The 24,588-nt window shown below is 46.4% G+C and overlaps 1 protein-coding gene across 4 annotated transcripts in view; it reads right to left on the reverse strand.

Moving 5' to 3' along the window:
- The window catches only part of LOC120821398 (glutamate receptor 4), a 69,754-nt gene that overhangs the window by 29,296 nt on the left and 15,870 nt on the right, over positions 1-24,588 (reverse strand). For all 4 annotated transcript variants that reach the window (XR_013468394.1, XM_040179875.2, XM_040179877.2 and 1 more), the window contains 3 exons: positions 8,075-8,314; positions 3,445-3,629; positions 440-493 (listed from right to left, as the gene is read on the reverse strand). Coding sequence is in view for 3 of the 4 variants with exons in the window: in XM_040179875.2 (XP_040035809.2) it covers positions 440-493; positions 3,445-3,629; positions 8,075-8,314 (479 nt within the window). In the remaining variant the exon portion in view is untranslated. The remainder of the gene's footprint in view (positions 1-439; positions 494-3,444; positions 3,630-8,074; positions 8,315-24,588) is intronic.

A 24,588-nucleotide genomic window follows, 5' to 3' on the forward strand; every position in this document is an offset into this window, starting at 1 on the left:
CAATGAGAAAGGGGAATCAGGCTAAATCTAATGGTCCTCGGAGGCCGTCAGACGGAGCTGAACATCTGAACAGTTTGAATCGAATTTAGCTTAATTGAATATAAAGCTGGAGCTTCCGACATTCGAGTCTTTGTGAGCCAAATTCTTTTTTTATGTTGTCCTGCTGAGCTGCAGAGAGGGAGCGGTAAACCGAAGAGGGGAAGTACTGTAACTTCAGAAGATACACACTTGATGTGACTAACTGCTAAACTTTTGCCTCAGCTGATCTTTGCCTCAAAATTTTGCAAAGAACAACAACCTCTAGCGTCAGTTATGCACGTGTCAACCATCCGCGTTTTGACAGGTGGACTCGGGTAATACTGAGAATTCAACAGGTGGCAAGAGACATACGTGACAAAGACATTGTTAGAAGAAAGAATAAAAAAACAAGTGGCCTCACCAGGTTGGCCATGATGTAATGGTACCCTTTGACATGTTTTCCAACGCTGACGATCTGCGAGGGGGGCAGAGTGGAGCTCAGCGTTAATCCGATTGGATTACACCGTAACATACGTTAATCACATGAAATGATGCGTGTGACAGGCGAGCGCGAGACTGTGCCACTTGACACCGATGGGAGCGTCAAGGTCTAATACCCAGAAGATGGGACGTCCAAACAAATGAGCAGGTAGTCGCGTCAGGTGAACGATACACGCAACCACACAGCAGGCATCTGATTTTGAAAGCCAACATCCGCTGGGGAAATCCCGCTGGACATTCAGACATCCGGCGAATGAGGGTGAAGGAAATGGGCGAGAAAAGCTCGGGCTTAATATCAGTTCCCCAACTTCGCAGTCGGTGAACGCTCACTTTGATTAAAGACTCCATTCGTCTCGTGGTTTGCAGTTAGTCAGCAGAAAGTAGTTTTGAGTTGAACTATTAACAGGGAGGCGTGTGGATCAGTAACAACACGCCGCGTCTGGTCTATGTGAGGTTTTAGTGCAGAAAAGTTTTGATCAGATGGCATAAAAATACAGCAAATGAAGCTTGCTTGAGGCGAAGACTGGACATGCCGGTTCCCTGGTGGCCTCGGCCAGCAAACGGTTCTCCTCTCTTTTGCGGTCAGTTGTCATTTCAGCACGCACCAAAAGCAACCCGCCACCACCCGTGACACCTCCAATCTGCAGCAGAACCTGGCAGATCAGGAGATTGGCGCAATTTAGGCTCTACCACCACCACCAGTGTCTGGACTCCCAAAGGGGGGGTATGCTTCATCTCGGCATCCCGGCCCCTGGTCTATCCTTCGGCAGGATGGAGTCCAAGCCCCAAACAACTTGGCAATATAAATATTTATGCCTGTTACCAATAAAGCATTGTTAAAATTTCATCAAGTCTCTCCGGATTGAATTGTTGTCTGTCTTGACGAACACGTTGACGGGTGTATTTTACCGATCTTATAATAAATGTTATTAATAAAGGTTATTCATGTCCTCACAATCTCGCCACTTAAGCCTTTGTCAGACTTAATTTGCAGTAAATGTTGATAATAATGAAAGGACCATGAAAGAGAAAGAGCCACATGTGATGTCTGGCATCTGGTGAGAGAGAGCGAGCGATGTCACTGCGGGACGGCGCCGCTCAGTTGGAAAATAATGATTAGAACGAAGATGAGTCATTTTTTGTTGAAATCTATTTTTCCATTAACTCCTTAATTATTTAATCACAACGAACAGCATTCTACAGTTAATCTTGCGTCTGACGCTAAAGCCTTTTTCCATAATGTTCCGTAGTGCACCGGCGTAAAACGATGAAACGATAACGCGGCTCTCTTGTTTTATTCCCCTGTGCCCACACACTGCGCGTATGTGTTTGGCTGGTTATTCGTATTTTCACCCCTGTAGTCGGCGTTGAAGCGCTTGTGTGTGGTTATTGCCGTGGTCGCGGCCGGCTGATTTCATGATCTCGTGGAGAACTTAAAGTTGTCTCTTTCGCAGTGAGGCTGATTATGTTAGAGACAATAATTAGGCGGTACACTCAGTACGTTGCTCGTGCAGAACAAGTCGTGCATATTTGACCTCATGATGTCGCGGCCTTAATGTTAATGTGCTAACATTTTGTCATTGTGGAAATAGTACAGATCTGACCTTTTGACTTTTGGAATTTTATTCAGATACGAAGCCATAACATTGCTGCTACTCACACTATTAGGTAATGTTCTGTTCCTTTATCACACAGATTTCTAATAGTTTTTTTTGGTCTGTAAATGTGTTCGCCCGTCCAGGTCAAGTCACCCTTACAAAACAGATCTCCATTACCTCTCTCCTGGTTAAATAAAGATTAAATACAGTAAATACATAAATCAATTAAGCGTTTCACCTTGGCAGCTATGATACATCGTGTACATCATGCAAATTAGCCATCAGTGAATGGGATTCCCATCTGTAAATGAAATAGGCGAAGCTATCATGCGCTGAGATTCAAAATAACATCTGGTTGCTTATATATGCTTTGATATGTAGTGACCGTGCTGTTAATTAGCAGCTAATGAGCCCTGATTATGCATTCAAATCCTGATCCTGGATCAGCAGAAATTTGGCAAGATGCAAATATGAACAGGACGACAGTTGGAATGAATAGAGGCCTTAAATTGTTGCTCCTGCCTTTGGCAGCATCAGAGACCACAGACTGAACAAGAAGTATCGTCCCACGAGCTCTAAAAATGACAGGAATGACAGTCTGCTTCTCGCGTGGGGGGGTGGGGGGGGGCAAAGACACTACAACACAGCTGCAAAGTAAATTGTTAGAACTACGACAGATGTCAGAGTGAAGATTTCCTGAATAATTGAACAATTACAGAGACACCAGTTGCCACAGGGAAAGATGGTGGGATGAGGGGAGGAAGAGGAGGAGAAAGGCTCACATCATATTCTGAGTGTGCTTATGCCAAGTAACACCACCGGAGATCCAAACAGACTGTTTACACATTCACAACTTTCTAATTAGCACAAAAAGAGTCAAACAAACAAACAAACAAACAGGGAGTAAAGTGTGCAAAACATTAACTTCTATTTGCAGATATTCAGTTTCGGGCATCATGCCGCACAAGTTAGTGATTTTACACTTGATCGTCTTATTACTACAACCATAAATTGCTATAAAATTTAAAGGTACAACAGATATTCTCACCATCATAAATATATATATTGGCCTCAGCATCATTATCATCTTCTTGGAATCCCTCAATGAAACATTGTTGGAGGGTATTTATAATTTAGAACAATTAAAGATGTATTCCCTAGTTTTGACAATGACTGAAGATAATAACTAATGAGCTAATAATGAGCTAATAATGAGCTTGATTCGTCCGAACCAAATGCAAGACAAAGACGCCTGATGCCTCCTTTGAGCAGGAAGTACAAAAGACAGACGAGTAACTACTCAATGCTGAGGTCCCGGTGGCGTCACCTGTTCCAGCATGTTCTGCAGCCGCTCGGCCTCCAGGTCGATGACGAACTTCTTCTCTTGTCTCCGGTCCAGATCCTCCAGTAGCCGTCGGTAGTTTGCGTCGGTGAAGCTTTCGACGCAGATGGCGCTGACCTGCCAGTTGTTTTGTCCCGCCTTCTCCATGATGGCCTGCAGGAGAGCGTATCCTGCGACGGACAGAAGGAGAAGTCACGTCAAAGAGGGCGGGAGGGGAGGGGGGGGGGGACAACACAAGCGGGACGGCTCGACTTACTTGAGTATCTATTTACTTACTGGGTCATAATGCAACGATATGGTAATTATGCACCATCTGTTGTTGTCAGAATGCTCATTAACCAACTTTAGTGTTTGATACACTACCAACGTTCCTTTTCGGAAAGTATTTATTTATGGTGCCCTGGAATTTTCTTGTAAGCGTGCTTTCATTCAGTAAGCACACCGAGTGCCTTCTTGACGACCCAAAAAACGCCTCAATGGTATTGCATGAAACAGCAGAGCGTTCTGTGTCGTGCATCGTGATGTCGGTGTGAACTTTGCAGGAAGGAAACTGAATATTTTGCACGGTTGTATTTTTACGCAGATGAATTGTAAAATAACATTCAGCGCTCCTTAGATGTTTATGAAATGCCAGCGTAACAACTCGTTTGGTGATTAAACTGAGGAAGGTGTGTAGGGGTGTTTACTTCCTATATGACATATGACACCATGTGAAGTGATGCAACATATTGCACAACATCTTTGGCAATCTAAAAGAAACCGTCCAATCGGACCTCGGCCTTTAGTCCAGTCGGGGAAACCGTTCGGAACTGGACTCTTGGCGGGTGGGCGGGGGGGGGGGGGGGACAGGTTGGTGTATAAAGAAGACGAGTGTCAGAGGAGGAAACTGGGGAGCTGTGAGGGCGGCTGTTCTCCGGCAGGAACAGATGTCCCCCTTAAACTGCCCCTCCTGGTCGAAATCACAAGCTGCCAAACTGTCTCCCTTTGCTCCCAATTAGAGGATTAACCTGTACACTGGAAAGCAGGCCCCCCCCCCCACCTGATCTGTCCCCTCCCCAGCCTCGCACTCCCCATTAAAGGGATGTTGGTGCCAGGAGAGCCTGCTGGTTGACACAACACACACACACACACACAGACACACACATGCTAACACGTGTATCAGAATGTCTTCAGTCACCCTTTAGTTTTATATCATGCCGATACTATCAAAGTGACGTTAGAGAGGAGAAGAGAGTGCAGAAAGAGAGAGATCGGGAGCGAAAGCTGCGGATGGACGGGTCCGACAGGAGCTGCTGCCTAAATCTGACACAAGCCATTTCTTCTTACCGCAGCTTGCGTGCATGCTGGTAAATGAACCCATTTGCACAGAGTGGGATGCCACAGGGTTGGGTGGAGATGACTCCCCGTGGGGGCTGCAGCTCCTTTGTTTCAGCTACAAATGCTTTGGCTCCCCGTGAAAGGTGTCGTTCCACTGGTGCGCTGCTACGCTTTTGGTTTGGGCATCTGGAGTCAATCTTTCAAGGGCAGACGTATGATGCACACAAGTGATTGTATGCAAAAACACTGAGGTTAGAGCGAGCAGCTAGAGTGAGCTGCCTGTACGGCACGTGGCGCGGCGTGTCCCCCCCCGTCGCGCCACATGCCGTACGCAGCGCACGGACAGAGCGCCGCAGTGGTGGCCGTCGAGGCAAGTGAAGCGTGGAAGGAGCCAGCTGATTACCAGCTGATTAATGTGTAGCGCCCGCAGGCCGCTTGGCGTCGTGCCGATTGGGGCAGAGCCGGACACGGGATCGAGGAGGAAGTGCACATCTGGGATTTCCGTATGCGACTCGTGCCTCCGTTCGTGACTTCCCGCCCACGTTGTCCCCGTCTTTTCCCTCCAGTTTGACGTGTCGTCAGGGTCGTCAGGGCCTCCATCCTCCCTCCTATTGAGCCGGTCCTTTCCTTTCACCTCTTGCGCTTTGGAGAGTACATAAAGAGGCTGATGCTTTTAAATAGGAGCCATTCATCGTGGCCTAAACACACTGCCGCTACCATTCAATCTGCTTTTCCTATACTTCCTCTTTGGCTCCTCTCCTCCTCCACCTGATCGGATGCAATCTCTTCTCTCCACATTTCTCTTGTTCTCTTTTATTCCAGTGTTTCCTCGCCTACTTTTTTCTATCCTCCGTTTTTCTCTTTTTAATCTCCTTGTTTTTTCCTATCCCTTCACTTCCTTTCCTATCTGCTCGTGTCCTCATTTTTGGCTTCCACTCGTCTTATTTTTCATCATTCCATTTTTTTTCAAGGCCTCTATTTTTTTCATTCCCCCCAATTATTTCCTCTCCTTCCTTTCTGGGACTCTTGTTTTATTTAATTTCCACTCCTCTTCTATTGTTTACTCTCCTCTTGTTTACTTTCACACTCTCCTCTCTTCCCTCTTTTTGTACCTCCTTGTTTCTTTTCTTCTTTCCTTTCCAGTCTACTTGCTTCATTTCATCTCATTCCCTCGTTTCACTTCCTTTTCTCTCCTTTCCTGCTTCATCGGCTCTGCTCATCTCGTTTCCTTTCCCCTCACCTCCTCCTCTCTCCTCCATCCTAGTTTCCTTTCCAGTTCTTAAATTTCCTTTCCTCAACTTATTTCCTCTCCTCTCCAAAATGTTATTCTGGATTTTTTTTGCGCTACATTTGATTCTATTTTCATTATTTTTCATCTTTGCATGCAAATTAATTTTCCACAAAACATTTCCATGGTTATTTTCACCTTTATTCGTAGTATTTTCCTGTGTGAGAGTGTGTTTTCATTGAAATTAGGGTACGCTAGAAGGACCAGCACTCACTACAGAACAACAGCATCCGGCCCCTTGTATCTCTGGAGCTTTGATGCAGGGAATCAGACTGGCGCTCATTGACTGGGCTCGGCCATGCGTGGGCTGATTCCACATTATAGTCAATACTGGATGAATGCCTGGCCCAGTGTGCAAAAGAAATCCTCGGGCCAAAGTGCTGCAGCCTGCACCCAAAAGCCTTCTGAAAAGCACTCGCATGCGCAAACAGATCACTAGTAGGTGCACAGTCAGGCAACGCTGACGTGCACAGACGCATTCATACCCTCCAACAAAGACGTCCTCATGACATATTTGACGGTTTTAAAATATGCACTTCTGCCACTTCAGACCTCGAGTACACTCCCACTCGCGATATTACTTCATGAATAGAGTGTAGAAAACTTCACAAGGAATAATACAAAATCTCAAGGGCGGTTCTGCCTCTGCTTTTCTCGGAGCGTTTGGAGGAAGAAGGCCTTGTGGTTTTAGGATTGTTTGCTAAACTAGGCAGCAGAAGACATCAAACTGATCAGTTAGTAAGCTGGTAGGAAATATAAATGAATGCGCGCTAAAGGAAAGTAACAGTTCCGTAAATATTACAATATAAAACAACCGAAAAAATGTCTATGAAAATAGATTCTTTCGTGCAGCAGTGAATACAACTCAACATAATTTGTACATTTCATTCAACCATAGCCAGTGACAAACACGTTGCGCATTTGAGTCATTTTTTCACAAATGCTTTGTTGTATCCAGTAAATGTTTCCGACCGTTATGAAGACAGCATCTTCCACAACGTGACAGACATAAACCACGAGCCAGTCAGTCGACTGATTTCAGCACCACGGACAGAGCTTGAGCAAATTCCAGACAATTACCGGCCTAACCTTAACCCTCATTCACATAAACATAAACGTGTAAATATATATTTTATCTATCCAACAAAGCTTTCCATGTCTGCTGCGAAGCAGGTCGTGCATCCAGGACTCCAGGACTGTGTTGTGTTTTTAGGAGAGCACCTGATCAGATACAAAGAGGTTTCGTTGGGAGGAGAAGAGCCTTTTTACCCAGTCGAGCGTGTACGGGCCGAGATAAGAGAAAGAAAGAGACGCGGAATGAGTCGCCCCCCCCCCCACCCCTTCCCTCTGTGGCTCCTATATAGCCAATCTGCTCAAACACTCACTGCAGTCTGAACAGCAGCAGAGAGAGAAAGCATGAACACCCCCACCCCCCTACCCCCTTCCCCCTGACTACCTTCTGGAAAATGTATGAAAGAGAGATGTGGAGATGTGATCCAAGCAGTAGCCCGTATCCATTCCGTCTTGTAATGAAAATGTGATACCGGGGGAGTAAGTAAACCTATTGACTCTGTGAGTGTGAGTGTGTGTGTGAGGCAGAGGCGAGGACTAAGTGTGTGACGGGGAAAAAAGAAAATAGCCAAAGAGAGAGAAACACATACAGATGAGAGAAATACACGGCCCTTGTCCTCGGGAGGGGATTCAAGCGAAAGACAAATGGGGAGAGAGGTCCAACATGATCTACAACACCTCTAACAGCAGCTGCAATGCAGTCTTGATTACTTGTTGGCCCCCGAGACATGTTGTGTATTAAAAACAGCCATTATTTTGCAGGCACATCCATTCAAAGCGTTGCCTTTGAAGGGAGCGTGTGGGAACATGAACGCCGCATACCTGCTGGGATTTATTCCAATTAAATTTAAGTTTAAAGCCATTTTAATTCCTTAAAATATATAGCAAAAAATATATTAGCAAAAAAGTTAAATGGACACACACACAGACATCACTCACCCCGGTCGGTGTCGTACAGGAAGACGAATTTGTTCCAGTCGTAGTGGTCCAGGAGGGACAGCAGCGCCCCTCGGATGGACGGCCGCAGCTGCAGCGTGAACTGGCTCTCGCCTTCGGTGGGGAAGCTGGGCGTGATGAGGGAGATGTGCAGCGCGCTGCAGAAGGACGTCAACGTGTGGACCGAGCGCTTGTCGTACAGGCCGAAGATGGCGAAGACACCGCGGGAGTACTGGGAGCAAACTGCAAGAGAAAAAGAAAAAAAACGTCAATGGGTGAGAAGATAGAGGTGGTCGTCTTCTTGCCTTGTGAAATACGGACGGTGGAAGGAGTCAAATGACGCCAAAGTGGAGCCCAAACAAGTCAGTGCAGCTTTACACATAATGCATTTATAACAAAGGTAAAATGTTCTTATTTGTGTCCAGTGTGGATATTTTTTTTCTACGCCATTGTCAAATCAGGCTGTGAATTATTTCACTTATTTTCTATTTACACCTGATGATGATTTCATTGTGCAGGAGAAAGGAAACATCTCGCACAACAAAGGCTCATCTCCAAAGAAACAAATATTGGATCAATGTGAGGAAACTAATAGGAGCAGGCAGTGCTCTTTCCGGGTTGCTTTTGATCAGCAGGGATAGCAATGTTATTTGAAAAAGGCACCTGGGCAGATTAATAAAAAGAAGTAGAAGAAGACAAAAGAGCCGGGAAACGCGGTGCAAAAATCACCGCGGCCACAAATGCTCAGTGCCGCGACTGCAGACGAAATAACACGCCATTATCCCTCTGATTACCACTTTAAATCCTTTTAAGGGAACCGCTGAATGTGGTAAACAGAGATCAAAACCAGGCGCCTCGGCGTCCTCTGAAGGCTTCATCTCAAAGGCTGCTCCCGCATTCAGACGGCGACACCCTCTCCTCCTCGCGGCTGGTTCTCCTCCGCCGTTTGTGTTGGTTTGACCTGGAGGACCTCGCCGCCATCGGCAAAAACTCATCGCCTTCACGCCGCTACAACTACACAAAAGGAGCCGCCGTCTGTTCCGTTTCATTGGCCACACATGTGAAATTACCTGACGAGTTCAGTGTTTTTGTAAAGTCTACACAAAGTTGTGTGGCCCTCACACGCGCGGCGGGTCCTGCTTAAGGGGATCTTCTCATTACGGAAAGGGGTCGGCCGTCTCCGAGCGACGCGCCGCGATTGCCCACTTTTTCACTCACATGCAGAACAACAACAGCAGAAAGGGACGATAACGAGCATCCTCGGCCGGTTTCTGGGTACGAGGAGAATCGGAATAAGGGAGAATAAGGGAAGATGAGGAGAGGAGGGACGAGGGGGGGGGGGGGGGGGGGGGGCAAACAAAAGGTCTAGTTGAACTGACAAAGCCATTGTTTCCATACAGAGAGTCTTCCTGTAGCTTCCTCCTCAGCGAGACAAACACAACAAACGGAGAGACAGAGACAAGAAAGCGATGCTTCTTCTTCTTCTGTGGTGCACACAATTAAGGTGCAAGGAGGTTGTGGGTGCAACGGTGACTGAGAACTACGCTTCCCCCTCGTCTCATGACTCGTACAAAAGGAGAGCGTTGGCTGGGCAGATGTTTCTACGAATATTTTCTTAATTCTAAAGAATTGACTAGAGAGACCCATGAGTTCTTTACCAAATTTCAAATAATGGCCTTCAAGTCCAACTGGAAGGTCACATGGTTGATCCCAAAGTTTGTGCTCCTTTTATATTGAAATAAGGATCAAATCCAACACATTATCACACAAATGCGATCAAACGACGCAGCTCGGTCAGTAAGCTTCGACTTTACCGCCGTTTCACAAGCACATCAGAGACCTTGGGTGGCCTTCAGGTACATTTTTTATTATTATTCTAATTCGACAAAAAGAACAACAACGATACATTGTTTCAGGCGAATACACAATAATGAAAACATAGCTAAACATTTTATATTCCTTTTGTGCTGTGTAGATCCCCTGAAATGCAACATGCACGACATCCAGCGAGGAAGAAGAAAGGTCTTTGAGCTCAAAGCCTCGGAGTGGGCTGAATGCTGGACGTGTTTGATCCACCTAAACAAACCTGAGCTGTGAGTAGAACAGCTAAGGACGGACTGCATTTGGTACTGGCATTAAATAAATAAAAAAGACCACACCGCTTAGCTTATGGATGCTCACGTTCTCTGCAGCCTTTCAGCATCTCATTATTCTTATTTCCGCTTGGGTGATTTTGCTCCCGTTCGCTCTAAGGAAACGCACTGAACACACTGCTGCAGCAAACTGCAGACACACAAACTTATAGCGAGCAGCTGGAAGGAGTTGCAGATATTTCTCTCAAGAGAAAGTGTGAATCCAAGCAGGCCGAGACAAAACGGGAGCGAGTGATGGACTTCCACTCGTCAGCTGAACACAAACACAACTCTAATGAATGATCATGTTGCCCTCTTGGAACTGTTAAATATACGAGTCACAAGACTTTTGTAACAACGTAAATGTTGTATTTAAAAGACAGTGACGCTACCCCCTAGTTGGCCACAGAAATTTAGCCTTTTCGGTGCGCGTTGGTGTCCAAATTGAGGGAGAAAGGCCCGCAGGATTCCTGCTAGAGAGAATGTGCACTGGAGCGAGAAAGCGGTCCAAAGGTTGGTAAATCCCCACAGCTCCCTGATGTCCCCTCAGAAGGACGAGAAGACAACACACACACACACACACACACACACACGTCCCTGCATCCTAATATGTCCACAGACACCCTCTCTCTAGGTGCTGCATAGTCATTGTGCAGAAATACCAGATCAATAACATCAATATGCATGAGAACCTTCTGAGATCAAAATGTGGCTCAAACTTTGTCTCTAATTACTGCCGGATTCATTGCAAATCAAAAACAGTATTTTTACTACAAACAACAAGATTTTATTTCAACCTCTGCTACACTGGCTTTTCATTTCAAGTAGAACATTTAAATTAGGTTGAAACTTTTATTATGAAGGCTACACAGAGACTGTTACAGTTCCCATTTTAAGAATATGTAACTGGGTTCTGAATCAGTATTCCAACATATATTAATAAACAAATACGCCAGCTATTTTGTTGTAGTCATTCTTTACTTATTTCAACTAACGTTGAATATATCTTATAACTTTTATAATAGCTTATAAGTCATTAAACAAATGTAGTGGAGTAGAGTCAGCGGGTTTGAAATCCTGAAGCAGCTGTCCGATTGGCCGCCTTTCAGATGTGGCGCCCTTGATGCAACAATATTACATTTCAAGCTCTTCACAATAAACACTGGGTGCAATTCTGAGCATAAGAAAGGTTCTTCAATGTCACATTTCCGAACACGCAGGAGCTGCCAACGAGACCATTGTGCCCAGAGGAGCTGTAGCAGAGTGAACAGTACAGGACCGAGCCACAGCACATGCCAATTGGCAGGTGATGAGCGTTATCCATTGTGTTAAAATAGATTACCTCAGCAATGAAAAAACAAATCCATTGAACCTATGAGCAGCTAACAGCTTGCCCTGTGTCTGCTGAATTAGTTCCCTCACTCACTAAATCAGTGGCATTCACAGATAGGTAACTGCCATATAGGTTGCTATAAAGGCTAAGCTAGCTGTTTGGGCCAAACTCAAACTTTCATTTAATGTACTGGAACGCAGCCTCTGGTGTGGTGTGTCATTTATTTTATTTAATGCAGCGTATGCGTTCATAAAACAAATTTTTTTGTTTTAACAAATTCCATTTGTGCATTTTAATGGGAAACATTTAGACGATGTGAAATACTTGAAAAACTTTGTTTTATTCGCCGCCTCCGGGGCTCTTCGCAGACGGGACGAACCATTTTATCACGAAAACCCCCAAAAACACTAAATTTGAAATCCGAGACGTGCCGCGTGTCGCCGGCCAAGTCACAGGCCGCGTCCAACGGCAGCGAAGAGTCGAGCTACATGGGAGCGTTTGCTCTGTGTGACCCGGCGGTGATGTGACAGCGGTAGCACTGGCAGTGGAGGGGAGGCCGCTAGGGACGCGCCGGCCTCCTGGACGGGTCCATTCAGTCCCACACCAGCACTGACCCTGAAACGGCATCCGCTGGCCTCACACTCCGCTGCACAAACAGGTCAGAGCACGCACACACGCACACACGCACACTCGCTGCAGCTCCCGCCAATCAATGGGCCAGACGTTGATCACGTGACGCATCAACAGAGCAACGCAACAGATTTGAACCATCACGCCGAGCCAAACGTCGGCAGGCTACAGGCGTGGATGTCTTCATTTCCCCCGATCGGATCCCGTTGGCGAGCAGAACGTTAAACTGCCTCGTCATCGGTGCTCTGAATGAGTCTGGAGCCAGCGACACATTTTCCCCCTGGTCCCCCCCCCACACACACAGCAGAGGGCAGTTTGATGATGATGGCTGCCCGCGACCTCTGCCCGGTCGATGCATCGATCTCTGCTGCACAGAACAACCCCCCCGTTATTCATCACTTGTTCCAGAGCAGAAGCATCTATCGCTCTCTGCCGGGGAGCCGCTGGATTTTGAGTCATGGCAACGTCTCTGGCGCTCAAATCCTTCGTCAGTGAAACATCTAAACCCCTTTTAATCAATTGCATTTCAGGGGAGGAGAGGAATGGTGACTTGTGAATACGGGTATAATTAGCCTGCATTACTCGTGGCTTCCTTAATTTCTCCTCACGCTTACTCCTCTAGATCCATCAGCCTTCAAAACCTCCATGTGCTAAATGAATTGCTGTCACGCATACGTCACCAGAGCAAAGCCTTCAGGTTATACACCCATCGAATTTTATACAAATCCACATAATCAACTTTGGAATGACTCCACATCAACGACCAACACAGCCGTCGATATAGGCAGCATATGGTTTTGGAAACATTAAATGTAGAGTGAGAATTCTTGAGAATAAATTTAGTTATTTATTCTGTAAAAACAATCGAGGATTCTAATTAATTCCCAAAATATTTTCAACAAGGACGACAATTGCCTGACATCAGCCTCTATTCTTCTCAATGCAAAACCCACTTGTGACGTACTGTATACCTTTTGGGGGGATTCTACCTCAAACTGTGGAAAAATCCGCATCTGGTGCTCAGGAGAGTCTTTCCAGAAGCAGGATGTGACTCTTTGGACTGACGCACAAAAACCACAGCGCCCATCGTCATGGTAATGAAGGAACATGTCCGCTTGAGGCGCAGTGAGGCTCAACGATGCGTTTTTAATAACTGTCTAAGACAGAAGAATACCACAAAAAACAGATAATACTTGTTGCATTTTGCAGAAAATAATACAAATATATAACGATACTAGCATTTTGCATTTTTCTTTTGGAGATTAACTGAAAAGCCTGAACCACAATATTATTGCATTATTCATCTTTCATACCACAGTATGAATGTCACACATTTCATTGGATTGATGCAGAACTAAATCTCTTACTTGGCTCTTTTTCATGCTATTCTGTAAGAAAGTTCACACCAACATCAAGTCAATAACGTTTCAAAGAGTGGAATGTCTGACACTTTCACAAAAACTGTTTTGTAAGAAGTCGTTTTTCGTTGGTATTTTCTACCCTCATCACAAGGGCCAAAGTCATGAGATATCCTCAGCAGCTCACAGAAGAGGCGCGGAGCGTTAGCGGGGGTCTTTTATGACAAAGAATGACAATGATGGAGCCCCCTTGAGTCCGTAATAATTTCGCGGCAGTAAAAATCAATACAGACTTCTAGTTGAAGCGGAGCAGACGAAAATAAACCATCAGTACTTTACTTTACGTTACGCTCACGCTGGGCACGCAGCCATTTTGGAACCCCGTTGGCAAGCGATCGCTTCTATTCTAAACCTCTATTGACGCGGCCAGACGCAACGCAGTGGCTTCAATGGAGCTCGCATTTCCTTTATTTAAAGGATAAACTACATGGTTGAAGAGGTTCAAGTATCATTAACAACACTTTCCAGAGATGCATGTAGCATTTGTACCTTTGAAACCGCCACCAACCACAACAAAGACAGGCTGATTAATCCGAGCCAATCGCTCATATTAACAAAAGGAAAGGTTTTTTCTGTAGCGACATCAAAAGAACAGAGTAGTCCATTTTTAATTCCAACGATGCACAAGTTTCGCCCCCAAATATCCTACTTACAGCAAACAAACCAGTGGGGCAGAAAACATAACCTCATTTGCAGAGACTGGAAGCGAGCAGAAAGTGGAGACGCTTTCATTAACTGTCTGCAGACTGAATCAGCATTGTGCTCCACCAGCAGCTCCACGGAGCGCCTCTGAATATGACCTCGCACGCAGCGTCTGGGTCCCCGTGACAACTAACAACCCACTGCTGCCTCCTCCATTTCCTGTGTGAGTCGGATTGAATGAGGCCTTTGTGCCCTGTGCGTGGTGCATTCAAGTGCATGTTGCATGCATGTACGCATTTGTGCGCATGAGTTTTCCTTTGGCATGGAACACACAGACAGAGAGAGGGGGGGGGGGGGGGGGGGTGGGGTGAAGCACATTTTGCAAAGCACATGAGTGCACACACACACACACAGTGTGCAATGGCGTATTCTGTCTGCTTGACTTTGTCTCCCACCATGCCTTGGGTTAAAGAGTGGTGGTGCAAGGGGAGAGGGAAGATGGAGCGCGACTCTGCAGTTACACTCTTCCTCCTCATCCTCCTCCTCCTCTTCTTCTCCTCACTCCCCCCATTTCCCCCATGTTCCCTTCTACAGTCAGGCAGCCTGAGGACGAATGCTGAGAGAATGAGAGGCAGCTTTGCTTGTTTGTGAACACAAAAACGAGGAGGAAGCTGGTAAGAACCGAGGGAGGCAGGAGCCTTGTAGCAGTGCACAATATGTCATTAAACACCTTCAAATCTCAATCTTCAACTTTCTCTTTCGGTCCTTCCAAGAAAGACAAAGCTACGTGCAGATGAACACAAACTTGAAGAAAAAGAACAGGCAACTAAACACAACATATTCATGCATCTCTGTGTAGAATCTATTCAGAAAGCCTCTTCGCCAACAATGCAATCAAAGAAACTGCATCATATCAGAAGCCACAGGCCAAATATATTGGCAAAATCGGATAAACGCATAACATCAGACAATCAGAAAGGGAATCGGAGCTACACAATTACATTAAGTACATGCTGCAGCCAGTGGAATGCGTCCTATGCTGTCGCCCCAGTGAGAAAAGCACATGACAGATGGGTCACATCCAGGCATGACCGTAAGTCAGCCATAAAGCAGCCACAAGCGCTGCTCCGGGGCGATTGGCTGCTATGTACCAGCAATATTTTGGTGGAGAGAGGGATGTGAAACACACATTAGATAAGTGGGGGGGAAAAAAAACCCAAAACAACGTGTGTAACAGCTAATAATGTACCAGCGATCCACAGAGAGATCATCAAGAGACACAAAAAGCTCCAAACTATGCAATGTTTTAAGTGCGACCACCTAGGGATGAGTGAACTAAACTCCCCGTAAATCCACTTAGCATCCATAAAACATGAGCTAACCAGGGGGAAGGAAAGAGAGAGAGAGGGAGGGAGGGTGGCGGGGGGGAGGGCGTTCTTGGGAGAAGACGGATAACAGCCAATCAAGCTGGTCGCACTTCATGCTAAGATTTCTGAAAAAGTAAGCAGCATGACCACTACTTCATGGCCGCATACCAGGGTGTTTGGCCGTAAGCCTTTTTCGCCACATGCCAAAGTACAAAACGCACACAGGTGTAAATAATGCAAAATGAATGATGGAGAAATTTGATTTAGCCGGTTCAGTGGGTTCGTGAGCGGCGGATCGCTGCCACTCGCCGGGGAACTTAAATTAATTAATTAAAATAAATGTGCCGTAAAGAAGGCCTTCCAGCAGTGCTCAGTGGACGACGGGGAATCCCAAAAGTCACGCCCCTGGTACTTCCAGGGGCCCAGATTGTTCGAGCAGATGATTCATCGCTTCACAACCAGGCTGTCCTCAATAGTCGAGGTTCTTCCAATAGACGTGTGGCAGAAACGCAATAGAAAGAATGGTGGAGCAGACTATGAAGTGTTCTGATGCACAGGATGCCTCCCTCTCTCTCTCTCTCTCTCTCTCTCTCTCTCCCCCCTGCAGTGCCTGCATTATCTGTCAATGCACGAACTTGTGTATCACCTCCTCGTTAGTGCCAGAGGAAATCAATAACAGCATCAGCACCACTTCTTGTGTAGCGTCCGTTCCACAGCTTTCATATGGGCTATCGGCTCATATAAAAGAGCAGGTCAGTCCCACCGATGCTTCCTTAACGAAGTGCTGAGAACAGATTTAACAGCGGCATTTTTCATACAGCTTAGTTTATTTTCAAAATGGGAAGTGCTGTGCTAACCACCGAGTGCTAACCGCTTAAGCTAACTGGCTCTCCGGCCTTCAACATGTTGGTCACGTGGTCATCCACCATAGACGCTTTGGGGAACCCTCCCTCTCCCGGGTGGACGACCACTTTTGAGGAGATGTTGAGTTCTGCAGTTAACATGGAGGCAAAGTCAGATTCTGTCCACGTTTCAGCAGAGGGGAATCTGACGGACAGATGGCTGCCAAATATTGTGTGAAAAACAAACTTATAAGTACCGCGCCATGAGCTGGTGTCCGCTCAGAGACACTCACACGGAGCCTTCACACAAATCAGTATGCCAGCTTAGGAACATTTCTACGTTCAGATAAAGCGTGAAATCTGTGTTTTTCAAAGCTCGGCTGGAAAAAGGCCCAAGAGTCACTCCATGTGTCCACGTGCCAAGATGTGCAATCATCTCGTATCCGAGTGTGTAGAGCATTTCATTATTATATATCATACATGCATGTGTCCTGTTTGTCTCCTTTTTTTGTGTCCTTTTGTGAAAGTTGACGTTTTTTGGGGGACCATTTTTATAACTTATTTTAATTAAAAACACTTCTCGTTTATCGTTTCATTATTGGTCATATTTTGTGTCCTTTTGGTCCATGTAATATCCAAATTAATAGCTGATTAGGTTTGAGTTTGGGTCATTGAGAAAAGGAAATTTACATATGCAAGTGCTGCCATTTAAAAGCAGCTTTCCAGCCATGATGGATGTTGGTGTGTCCAAGCGTTACTAAAGGCGAGTTTATTGTTTGAAGCAATGCAATTAAGTTTTTCCTTTTTTTACTACCACTCCCTCCCGAGGGGCTCTCGTGAGTTCATTTATTTGTTTCTATTTGCATAACATCCAATAGTATCGAATTAAACTGTAAGAGAAGTTACTGTTTGAAACCGAAGGTTTCATATTCATGCGTGCAAATCTTTTCTTCACATGGCTCTACGAATGGGCCTAAACCTCACGTGGATGACGCGCAGACGCACACGTGCACACGGATAACACATGTGAACGCGCGTCAGTGAGGAATCCAATAAGCTGCAGCACGGCGCCCCTGACAGTCGTCGCTGCTGCTGCCTCATATCTGATTTACAGCGGCTGCTGGACATTTAGCTGCTCCACAGGTGACTTGGCAAAAATAGTCGCGGTCGTTCCGATAGAGACATCACTAGAGTCACCCGACAGCTGCGCTGCATTGATGTGTTGGCAAATATGATATGTTGGCGCTCATTTTATAGATAGATTTAGTTTTAATGAATATAGAATTATTAATTCAACCCTTTTTTATTACAAAAAAATAAAAATGTTGTGTTGTATTGATTAGTTTTTAAACAAATAAGCGTAATAAATAAATGGACTGTTAAGCAATGTGTCGGCGGTTTGCAATTACAGCAATAACAAAGATGAAAGTGCTCTTCGTGTCACATCGGAGGCGTAATTTGCATCTAAATTTATACTCACTCCATGAGTCACAACTCTGTCATAACTCGGTCAAATCCAAAGACCGCTTGTCCTACACTTCCTGCGGGGTATCATCCGCTCCATCTCTCCCATCCGTGAATCCACCGCAGGGAACAAACGCTCCTCAGAACATCCATTTGGAAAACCCCTCCTTCTGTCACGACCAAAGTCGCCTGCCAGCGGCTACATTCCTCTGAAGCCTGAAAACAGAACCAACGGGAGGCGCACAAGTCTAGTTTCCTCCCAAAACCACCCAAAGGCGACGAGAAGGATGGCTCCGAGGTGCACGCGTCCACAAAAGGTCGGCTAATGGCGCGTGACTCACTGCGCAGGGTCAGAGGGCACCGCTCGGGCCTGGGGGGGGGAGGAGCTGCGCCGCCAGGCCTCCACCTGCTCATCTTAGTCAGGTGGACGTGGGTTCCGCTGCGCCGCGGGGCCCGGAGTGGCTTCCCTCAGAGGAGCATCACCGCTAATAGGATGTGCTTGAGGTCATAGTGGTGCACACATGAGCAGACGCACACGCGTGTGCACACACACACACACGCTGATACATCACGGAGAAGGGCATTTAGAAAGAGGAAGCACACTGGTTGAGGAAACACTCTTCACTTCACTGATTCGTGAGACAGCGTGTCCAAACACACACACACACACAGACACACACACGCTGACAAGCGTGCATGTGTATACACACTAATACTGGGAGCTGGGAGATTCTTGGTATGAGGACAACAGTTCTTTTTCGGCGGATGCTGCCAGTTCCGCTCATCCTCAGAGATGCATGGAGCTCACTGAGACACACACACACGCACGCAGACACACACACACACAAATGTTCTTACTGAAGCTCCATCTTCAAAAACACAGCGTACACAATGAGAGGAAAGGATTTATGCAAAGAGATGAATATTCATGGCTGTGTGTGTGTGTGTGTGTGTGTGGGGGGGGGCGTTAAAACATAGCTATGAGTCAGGAAGATGGGGGACAAGAGGATGAAGAGGTCCAGGGCACAGAGAGGGCAGTACAGAGCGTGCAACAACTAGACCAGAATCAAGACGTTCACCTCCATCTCTGCAGCCCCCCTCCCCCTTTTTCTTTACCCTCCATATTTTAATCTCATCAAACTCTATCTCCATTCAATATGGCAAAAAAAAGAAGGTTTCTCTCTCTGTTTAGAACAATGCTTAACTGTTATACCTTTGCTACAACATTTCAACTAACATCATTCTTATTTTGTACCAACATCCAGCAGAATGGTAAATCAGAGAAAGTACAAGGTTTTTTTTCCCATGTTTTGATTGGAGGCCGTAGTGTTTTATCTCCGTATGAACGTGCTCCACTCCCTCCACGGCCGTCACGCAGCTAGCATGTTCTGTCCTGCCGCTACCTTGCACTGAAGACATACACTTGTCCTATTTATAGAAAGCGCTGAAAGCAGCTCAGACAAGCAGAGAATATCAAAACGCACACAATACATTTGCAGAGATCCCCATAGGATCGGGGGGGGGGGCAAAGCAATCGTCAACATGGATTGCCAGGGAATGCCGGGAGGAGCTTTCCATCTCTTTGCTGCCTTTTATCAACACGGAGAATGGGGAGAAAATGCTGCAATGGCTTTATGCAAATGTTGTGTATTTCGGTGACGCACATCACTGTGAGCCGGGTGCTTATGGACGTGCATTATAGCTAATAACAGGCTACGCGGTAAGACGAGAGAGAGCGCCTTCCAGTAACAAGGTCATCTTCTCAATGACAACATAACGGCCCGACAGCCGAGCCGTGATTGTTTCCTTGTGTTACAGTCGTATCTCTTCCCACTTGCTATTTCTGTATCGGCTTACGACAAACAAACTGTGAAAACTGGCATTAAATGATTTTCCCTCACTGCCTCGAGGGAAAGTGAGCCCAGTAAGACTAAAAAGAAAACTGGAAAGGATATTCATATGATAATGAGTAAAGCGTCTCTTTGTATTAGGAGTATGTTTTAGAGAAGTGTAATGGGGAATCACAACAAGCCAACGAACACGCATGTGAAATACATGAATTAAATCACATGTGAGAGTTATTTAATTCACTAATGAGATGATCTCACCCTCGGGCGATGAACATAGAAGGTCACGGGGTGGATGAAAAAGACGTCACCCAATGACCTTCAGGCCACAGACACACACACACACACACATCCATGTCATAGTACACACTCAGGCGTGTGTTAATGGAAGAGACAGAGAGTTTAAACACACACACACACAGACACACGATGAGACAGATGGGAGAAGCAGGACTAATTAAAAAGGAGCTTAAACTGAAACAGATGATGAAGTTTAGCACGTACATTGTTAAATGGTTTGCTGTGTCGGTATGTAAACATTACAGTTTAATAACTTGATCACGTGGAGCAGGAGATGGAGAGACATCTCACAGACCTCCTCCTATGAGCTACATAGTGAATACAATTAGCCACAATGAGCTTCCTTCATTGGGCGGCTGGTCTCGGCCTTAGAAATAAGCGGGTCCGGACACCTGTGGGGGGTGGGGGCTACTGTAGAGACCCGGCTCCATCTCGTCCTCGGGGGCCCGGCTGAGTTGGTAAAAGGGCAGCGCAGCGGGACGTCCCCCCCCCACGAAGCCTGTTTTGTCCAGCCGGTTGGAGGCCGGAGGGTAGAACTAGAACACGCTGGGGAGATAATAATCTCAACGGGGTACCCCAGTAAGGACGGGTAAACGTTGCCAGTAAGAGTCTGGAATATCCTGATCAGCCCGCCGCTACCTTACACCAGCCCTGAATAGTGTGAAGCGTAATTGATGGATGCAAAATGATCATTTACCAGGATCTGCATCACAGTGGCCATTCGTTGTGGGGTCCAAAATAAGAGTTCATATATTAGTTTGTCGCTAGTTTCTGTGCAGTGCATCCAAGTATTACTGGTGAAAATTAAACAACGACATGATGAGGGCGCTAGAGGAAAGGTTGGGCTCACCGAGGTCACATTTGATCCCGTTGGGGGCACGACGATGGAAGGTAACTAGTTCGAGCCATGTTTCAGTGAGGGTCCCAGTGGAAAACCGACCAACCGACAATCCGAGAGCGACGGCAGCTTTAAATCACACACGACCGCAGCAAATGGCAATATATTTCCTCCTACGGATGCGGATGCCAGCGCGTGATCACGCGCCCATCAACCCTGAGACGGAAGACACTGATTGAACGGTCTGATTCGGAGCGGAACATCTTCAATCAGCCTCGATTGTCAGTCCGACCCTTCGACATGAGTAAACCTGTGAGGTTAAAGGTGAACCACAGAAAGAGGCCGAGATGAAGAGACTCAGACAAACAAACCACATGAGAGACGGAAGGGAAAACCCAGTGAGAACGAGGAGAGGCGAGAGAGAGAAACGAGAGGAGGGGGAATTGGTGATTGAGTTACGGTGCCTGGTAAGCATGCCTCCGTTTTAAACTCCGCCCCAACTCTCAACCAGATGGGAGGGTTAATGAGCAGAGAGTCGCGCCTGAACACGACGCCGCGGCGTCGGGACGCACCAACGGGAAGCGCCGGAACACCCGGCAGGGTGTCTGTGTGTGTGTAGGAGAGTGGAAGGTCTACAATATGTGATGCGTGCGACGGCGTGATGGATGAAGGATTGAAGGTTGAAGCTACAACCTGCGTCAGCGGTAAACACCATCTGGGTGTTCAGAGGAGTGCGCACACATAATCCGCTTCGTATACACACAAGAACACCATCACAGAGGCCTTTTGACTGTAATTGCTGGGCGAGACCCCCCCCCCCCTCCCTCCCTCTTCTTTCCAGGGGGTTTCTCACACAAACCACCGTCTCAATTTCACTGTTATTGTTGTGAAATATCCAGCGAATGTAAAGTTAAACACGATGCATAATTGAAAAGTCAGGCCATGAATAATCGAGGCCCAGCGCTGCGTTTACACGGCCCCCACAACATCGCACACACTGTTTCCTCGTTCCACATGGCTGCACCATTGGAGGGTAAGCGCTCACCTTGAAGATGACAGGCTGGCCAGTGTTGAGAAAGATCATTTTTATTTTGTCAGCGTTAACAAGTGAAACAAATTAATGCAAAAAGCTGTTCTTTGTAGGGTTTCGAGGTCTGGCGTGACGGTGGCACTTTACTTATCGTAGGACGGTCCCTAGAAAAAGAGCTCTGGATTAACCGGGCAAGTGACTTGAGGAAAAGGCGCGTCGCTAAGGACTTTTTCCAAAGCACCTTTTGGCGCTAATCATTACATGTTAATAATAATGATTCTTGCTTTTCTCGCGGTGCTCAATGGCGGGATGGGCCACGGTGACATCATCATCAAGTATCATTAAACCAACCGACGGGATATCACAGTTTTTGTTTGCTGATGCAAAATGTTTTCAAGGTCGAAGAAGTCACACTGATCCGCCGCAGAGGCGGTTTCGGCTGCACGAAGCCGCGTTGCAGACACCAAATTGAGATAAAGTTTGTAAGAATAACTTTACTGCTTCCCACCCGACAGGCTTACAGAAGCCTTTATTTTGCGCCCGAGAAAGGGGCACCTGGTAAACTGTCACCTTCTATCCTTGCGGGAACGTTGGCTCAGTTCCACATCACGTACTGTAGACATGCACCTCTAAACTCCATCTGTTATCCCCCTGTGTTTTCTCTTCTCTGTCCGTCTCTCTCTGTTTCTCCAGCTTTCTCGTTGACTGTAAATGCGTCTGTTCCCAGCAGCACATTTCTCTTTTTTTGTGCCGTGTATTTGTTCTGCTGCAAATATGGTCTCTGTCTTGCTGTGGAGGACAGATGACATGGTGGTTGGTACCTATGGTCCTTTCATCTCTCTCCTCTCGCTCTCGCTCTCTCTCCTCCTTCTGCTGCAGTGAAGCTCGGTACAGTGAAGCGGTTTAATTGCTTTTCACTTCCGAGGAGGCTCCTCGCTGGCACAGAACGAACAATTCATACATCGGATGATCGGTGCGAGAGTGGTGCGGTGCGGCTGCGGCGATGCATTTGGGACCCGATTCTGCACTTTCGCTGGAAAATAATCTGCTCTCGATGACACTGAACACGCGCCAAGTCACCGCAGGACAACCAGCCAACGAGGGCTGAAGAGCGTCGATGCAGAATGTCTTCTCTCTAGACGAATGCCAAACAGGAAGAAAAGACTGTCCTTTTCATGCTAGTTCATAGTGACAGCCGTACGTTTAACGCGCTTTACACGCCGTCTGTTCCTTTGCCACAGCAGAATCTTTATGTCCAAGAGTGATTACCTGAGGTGTCATCTATTGCCCATCTGCTGGAATCCAATGCCAGGCCCACCTGTCTTGGTCACACTCTCAATGGGACTCTTAACTCTCGTTGTCTGAAAAATGAAGACTTATCGCCGCCCAATGTCTTCTTAACAGGAGCGCTAATCGTTGGGTTTGAAGAGGGTATCAATTCAACGTGAATCCAGTCGGACTAGAGTCCACACTACAAAATGAAGAGGAGGAAACCTCACTAAGACTCGTTCAAAATGCTGAAACATGAATGCAACCAAACACTGTCAGCAAAGAGGGACACGTCACTTAACAGTGTGAAAGACGCCTTTAGTGTGAGATTCATCGTACCCCATCTAACCGTCCAGTGAGTCACGTTTCTCTCCACGGAGCAAAATGCCCCAGCTTGTTTGTTTCACCTCTGAATCAGCCCATCACGCCGGTCACCCTTCATGCTCCGAGCCGCTCCGAGCGCATCTATCTTCATCGGCGTGCGCTGCGAGAGACAGCTGGACCTCCTCAGTTCTGTATAAATCTCCATCTGAGGGAGACAGAGGCGACTCTGGCCTCATTACGGCTGGTAACAAGCGGTATCAACACCGCTTGGGTGGAGGATTTATCCTCTCACCACGCCGCTGGTCCCTGGCTCCTCTGGCCACACGGCCTAACAGAGGAAGCTTGGGAGGTAAATGAAGGAAATTGAGGTTATACTACTGTAAGTAGCTTACATTTATGACATGTATCAAGTCATTTTGAGGCTTCAAGTGTTTATTTAGACAGTTATTGTCCCCATTCAATCTGGGAGAGACTGAATACATGACATAAAGTACACAAGAAGGAGAGAGGAGGTGCCACCAGGCAGGTGAACTGATTTCGGGTATTTATTGTCGATTTGCAGCCACTCTGTCAACCTCTGCGTTGCCACACTGTTTTATTGTGTCACTATGATTGAACTGGCTGTAATTCCTGCTTCTTTTTTTTTTACCTCCTGAAGAATCACACACTGGTTTTCATTTCAACTCGAAACAGGAGTTACATTTTCCATAAGCTCAAGTGAGTTGACCATTAATTACACGTGAAGAAAAGCTGAATGGCTGTCTCACTTTCTCTGCCTTCGTCTGCATGAAAGCCAAATTATTTATATTATTGATATTAATAGAAGATTGAACGGTCCTTCCAAATAGGCCATTGTGAAAATGTATTGATAACGATTTGAATCAAGACATTATAATAAACGAGTTTTGTCCTAACTTCTTACTTAAAATCTGCAGCTGCATTTTGAGTTTAGAAAACAACTCTGGAGCTCTTATCCAAACTGAATGTAGTTTGTAGAGAACCTCTTAGCTGCAGAGCTACAGTTCCCAAATAACAATCAGGACAAAAGAGATGATAATTAATTCAAGGAAGAAAATTGTTG

Source organism: Gasterosteus aculeatus, chromosome 7 (genome assembly GCF_964276395.1).
Source record: "Gasterosteus aculeatus chromosome 7, fGasAcu3.hap1.1, whole genome shotgun sequence".
NCBI lineage: Eukaryota > Metazoa > Chordata > Actinopteri > Perciformes > Gasterosteidae > Gasterosteus > Gasterosteus aculeatus.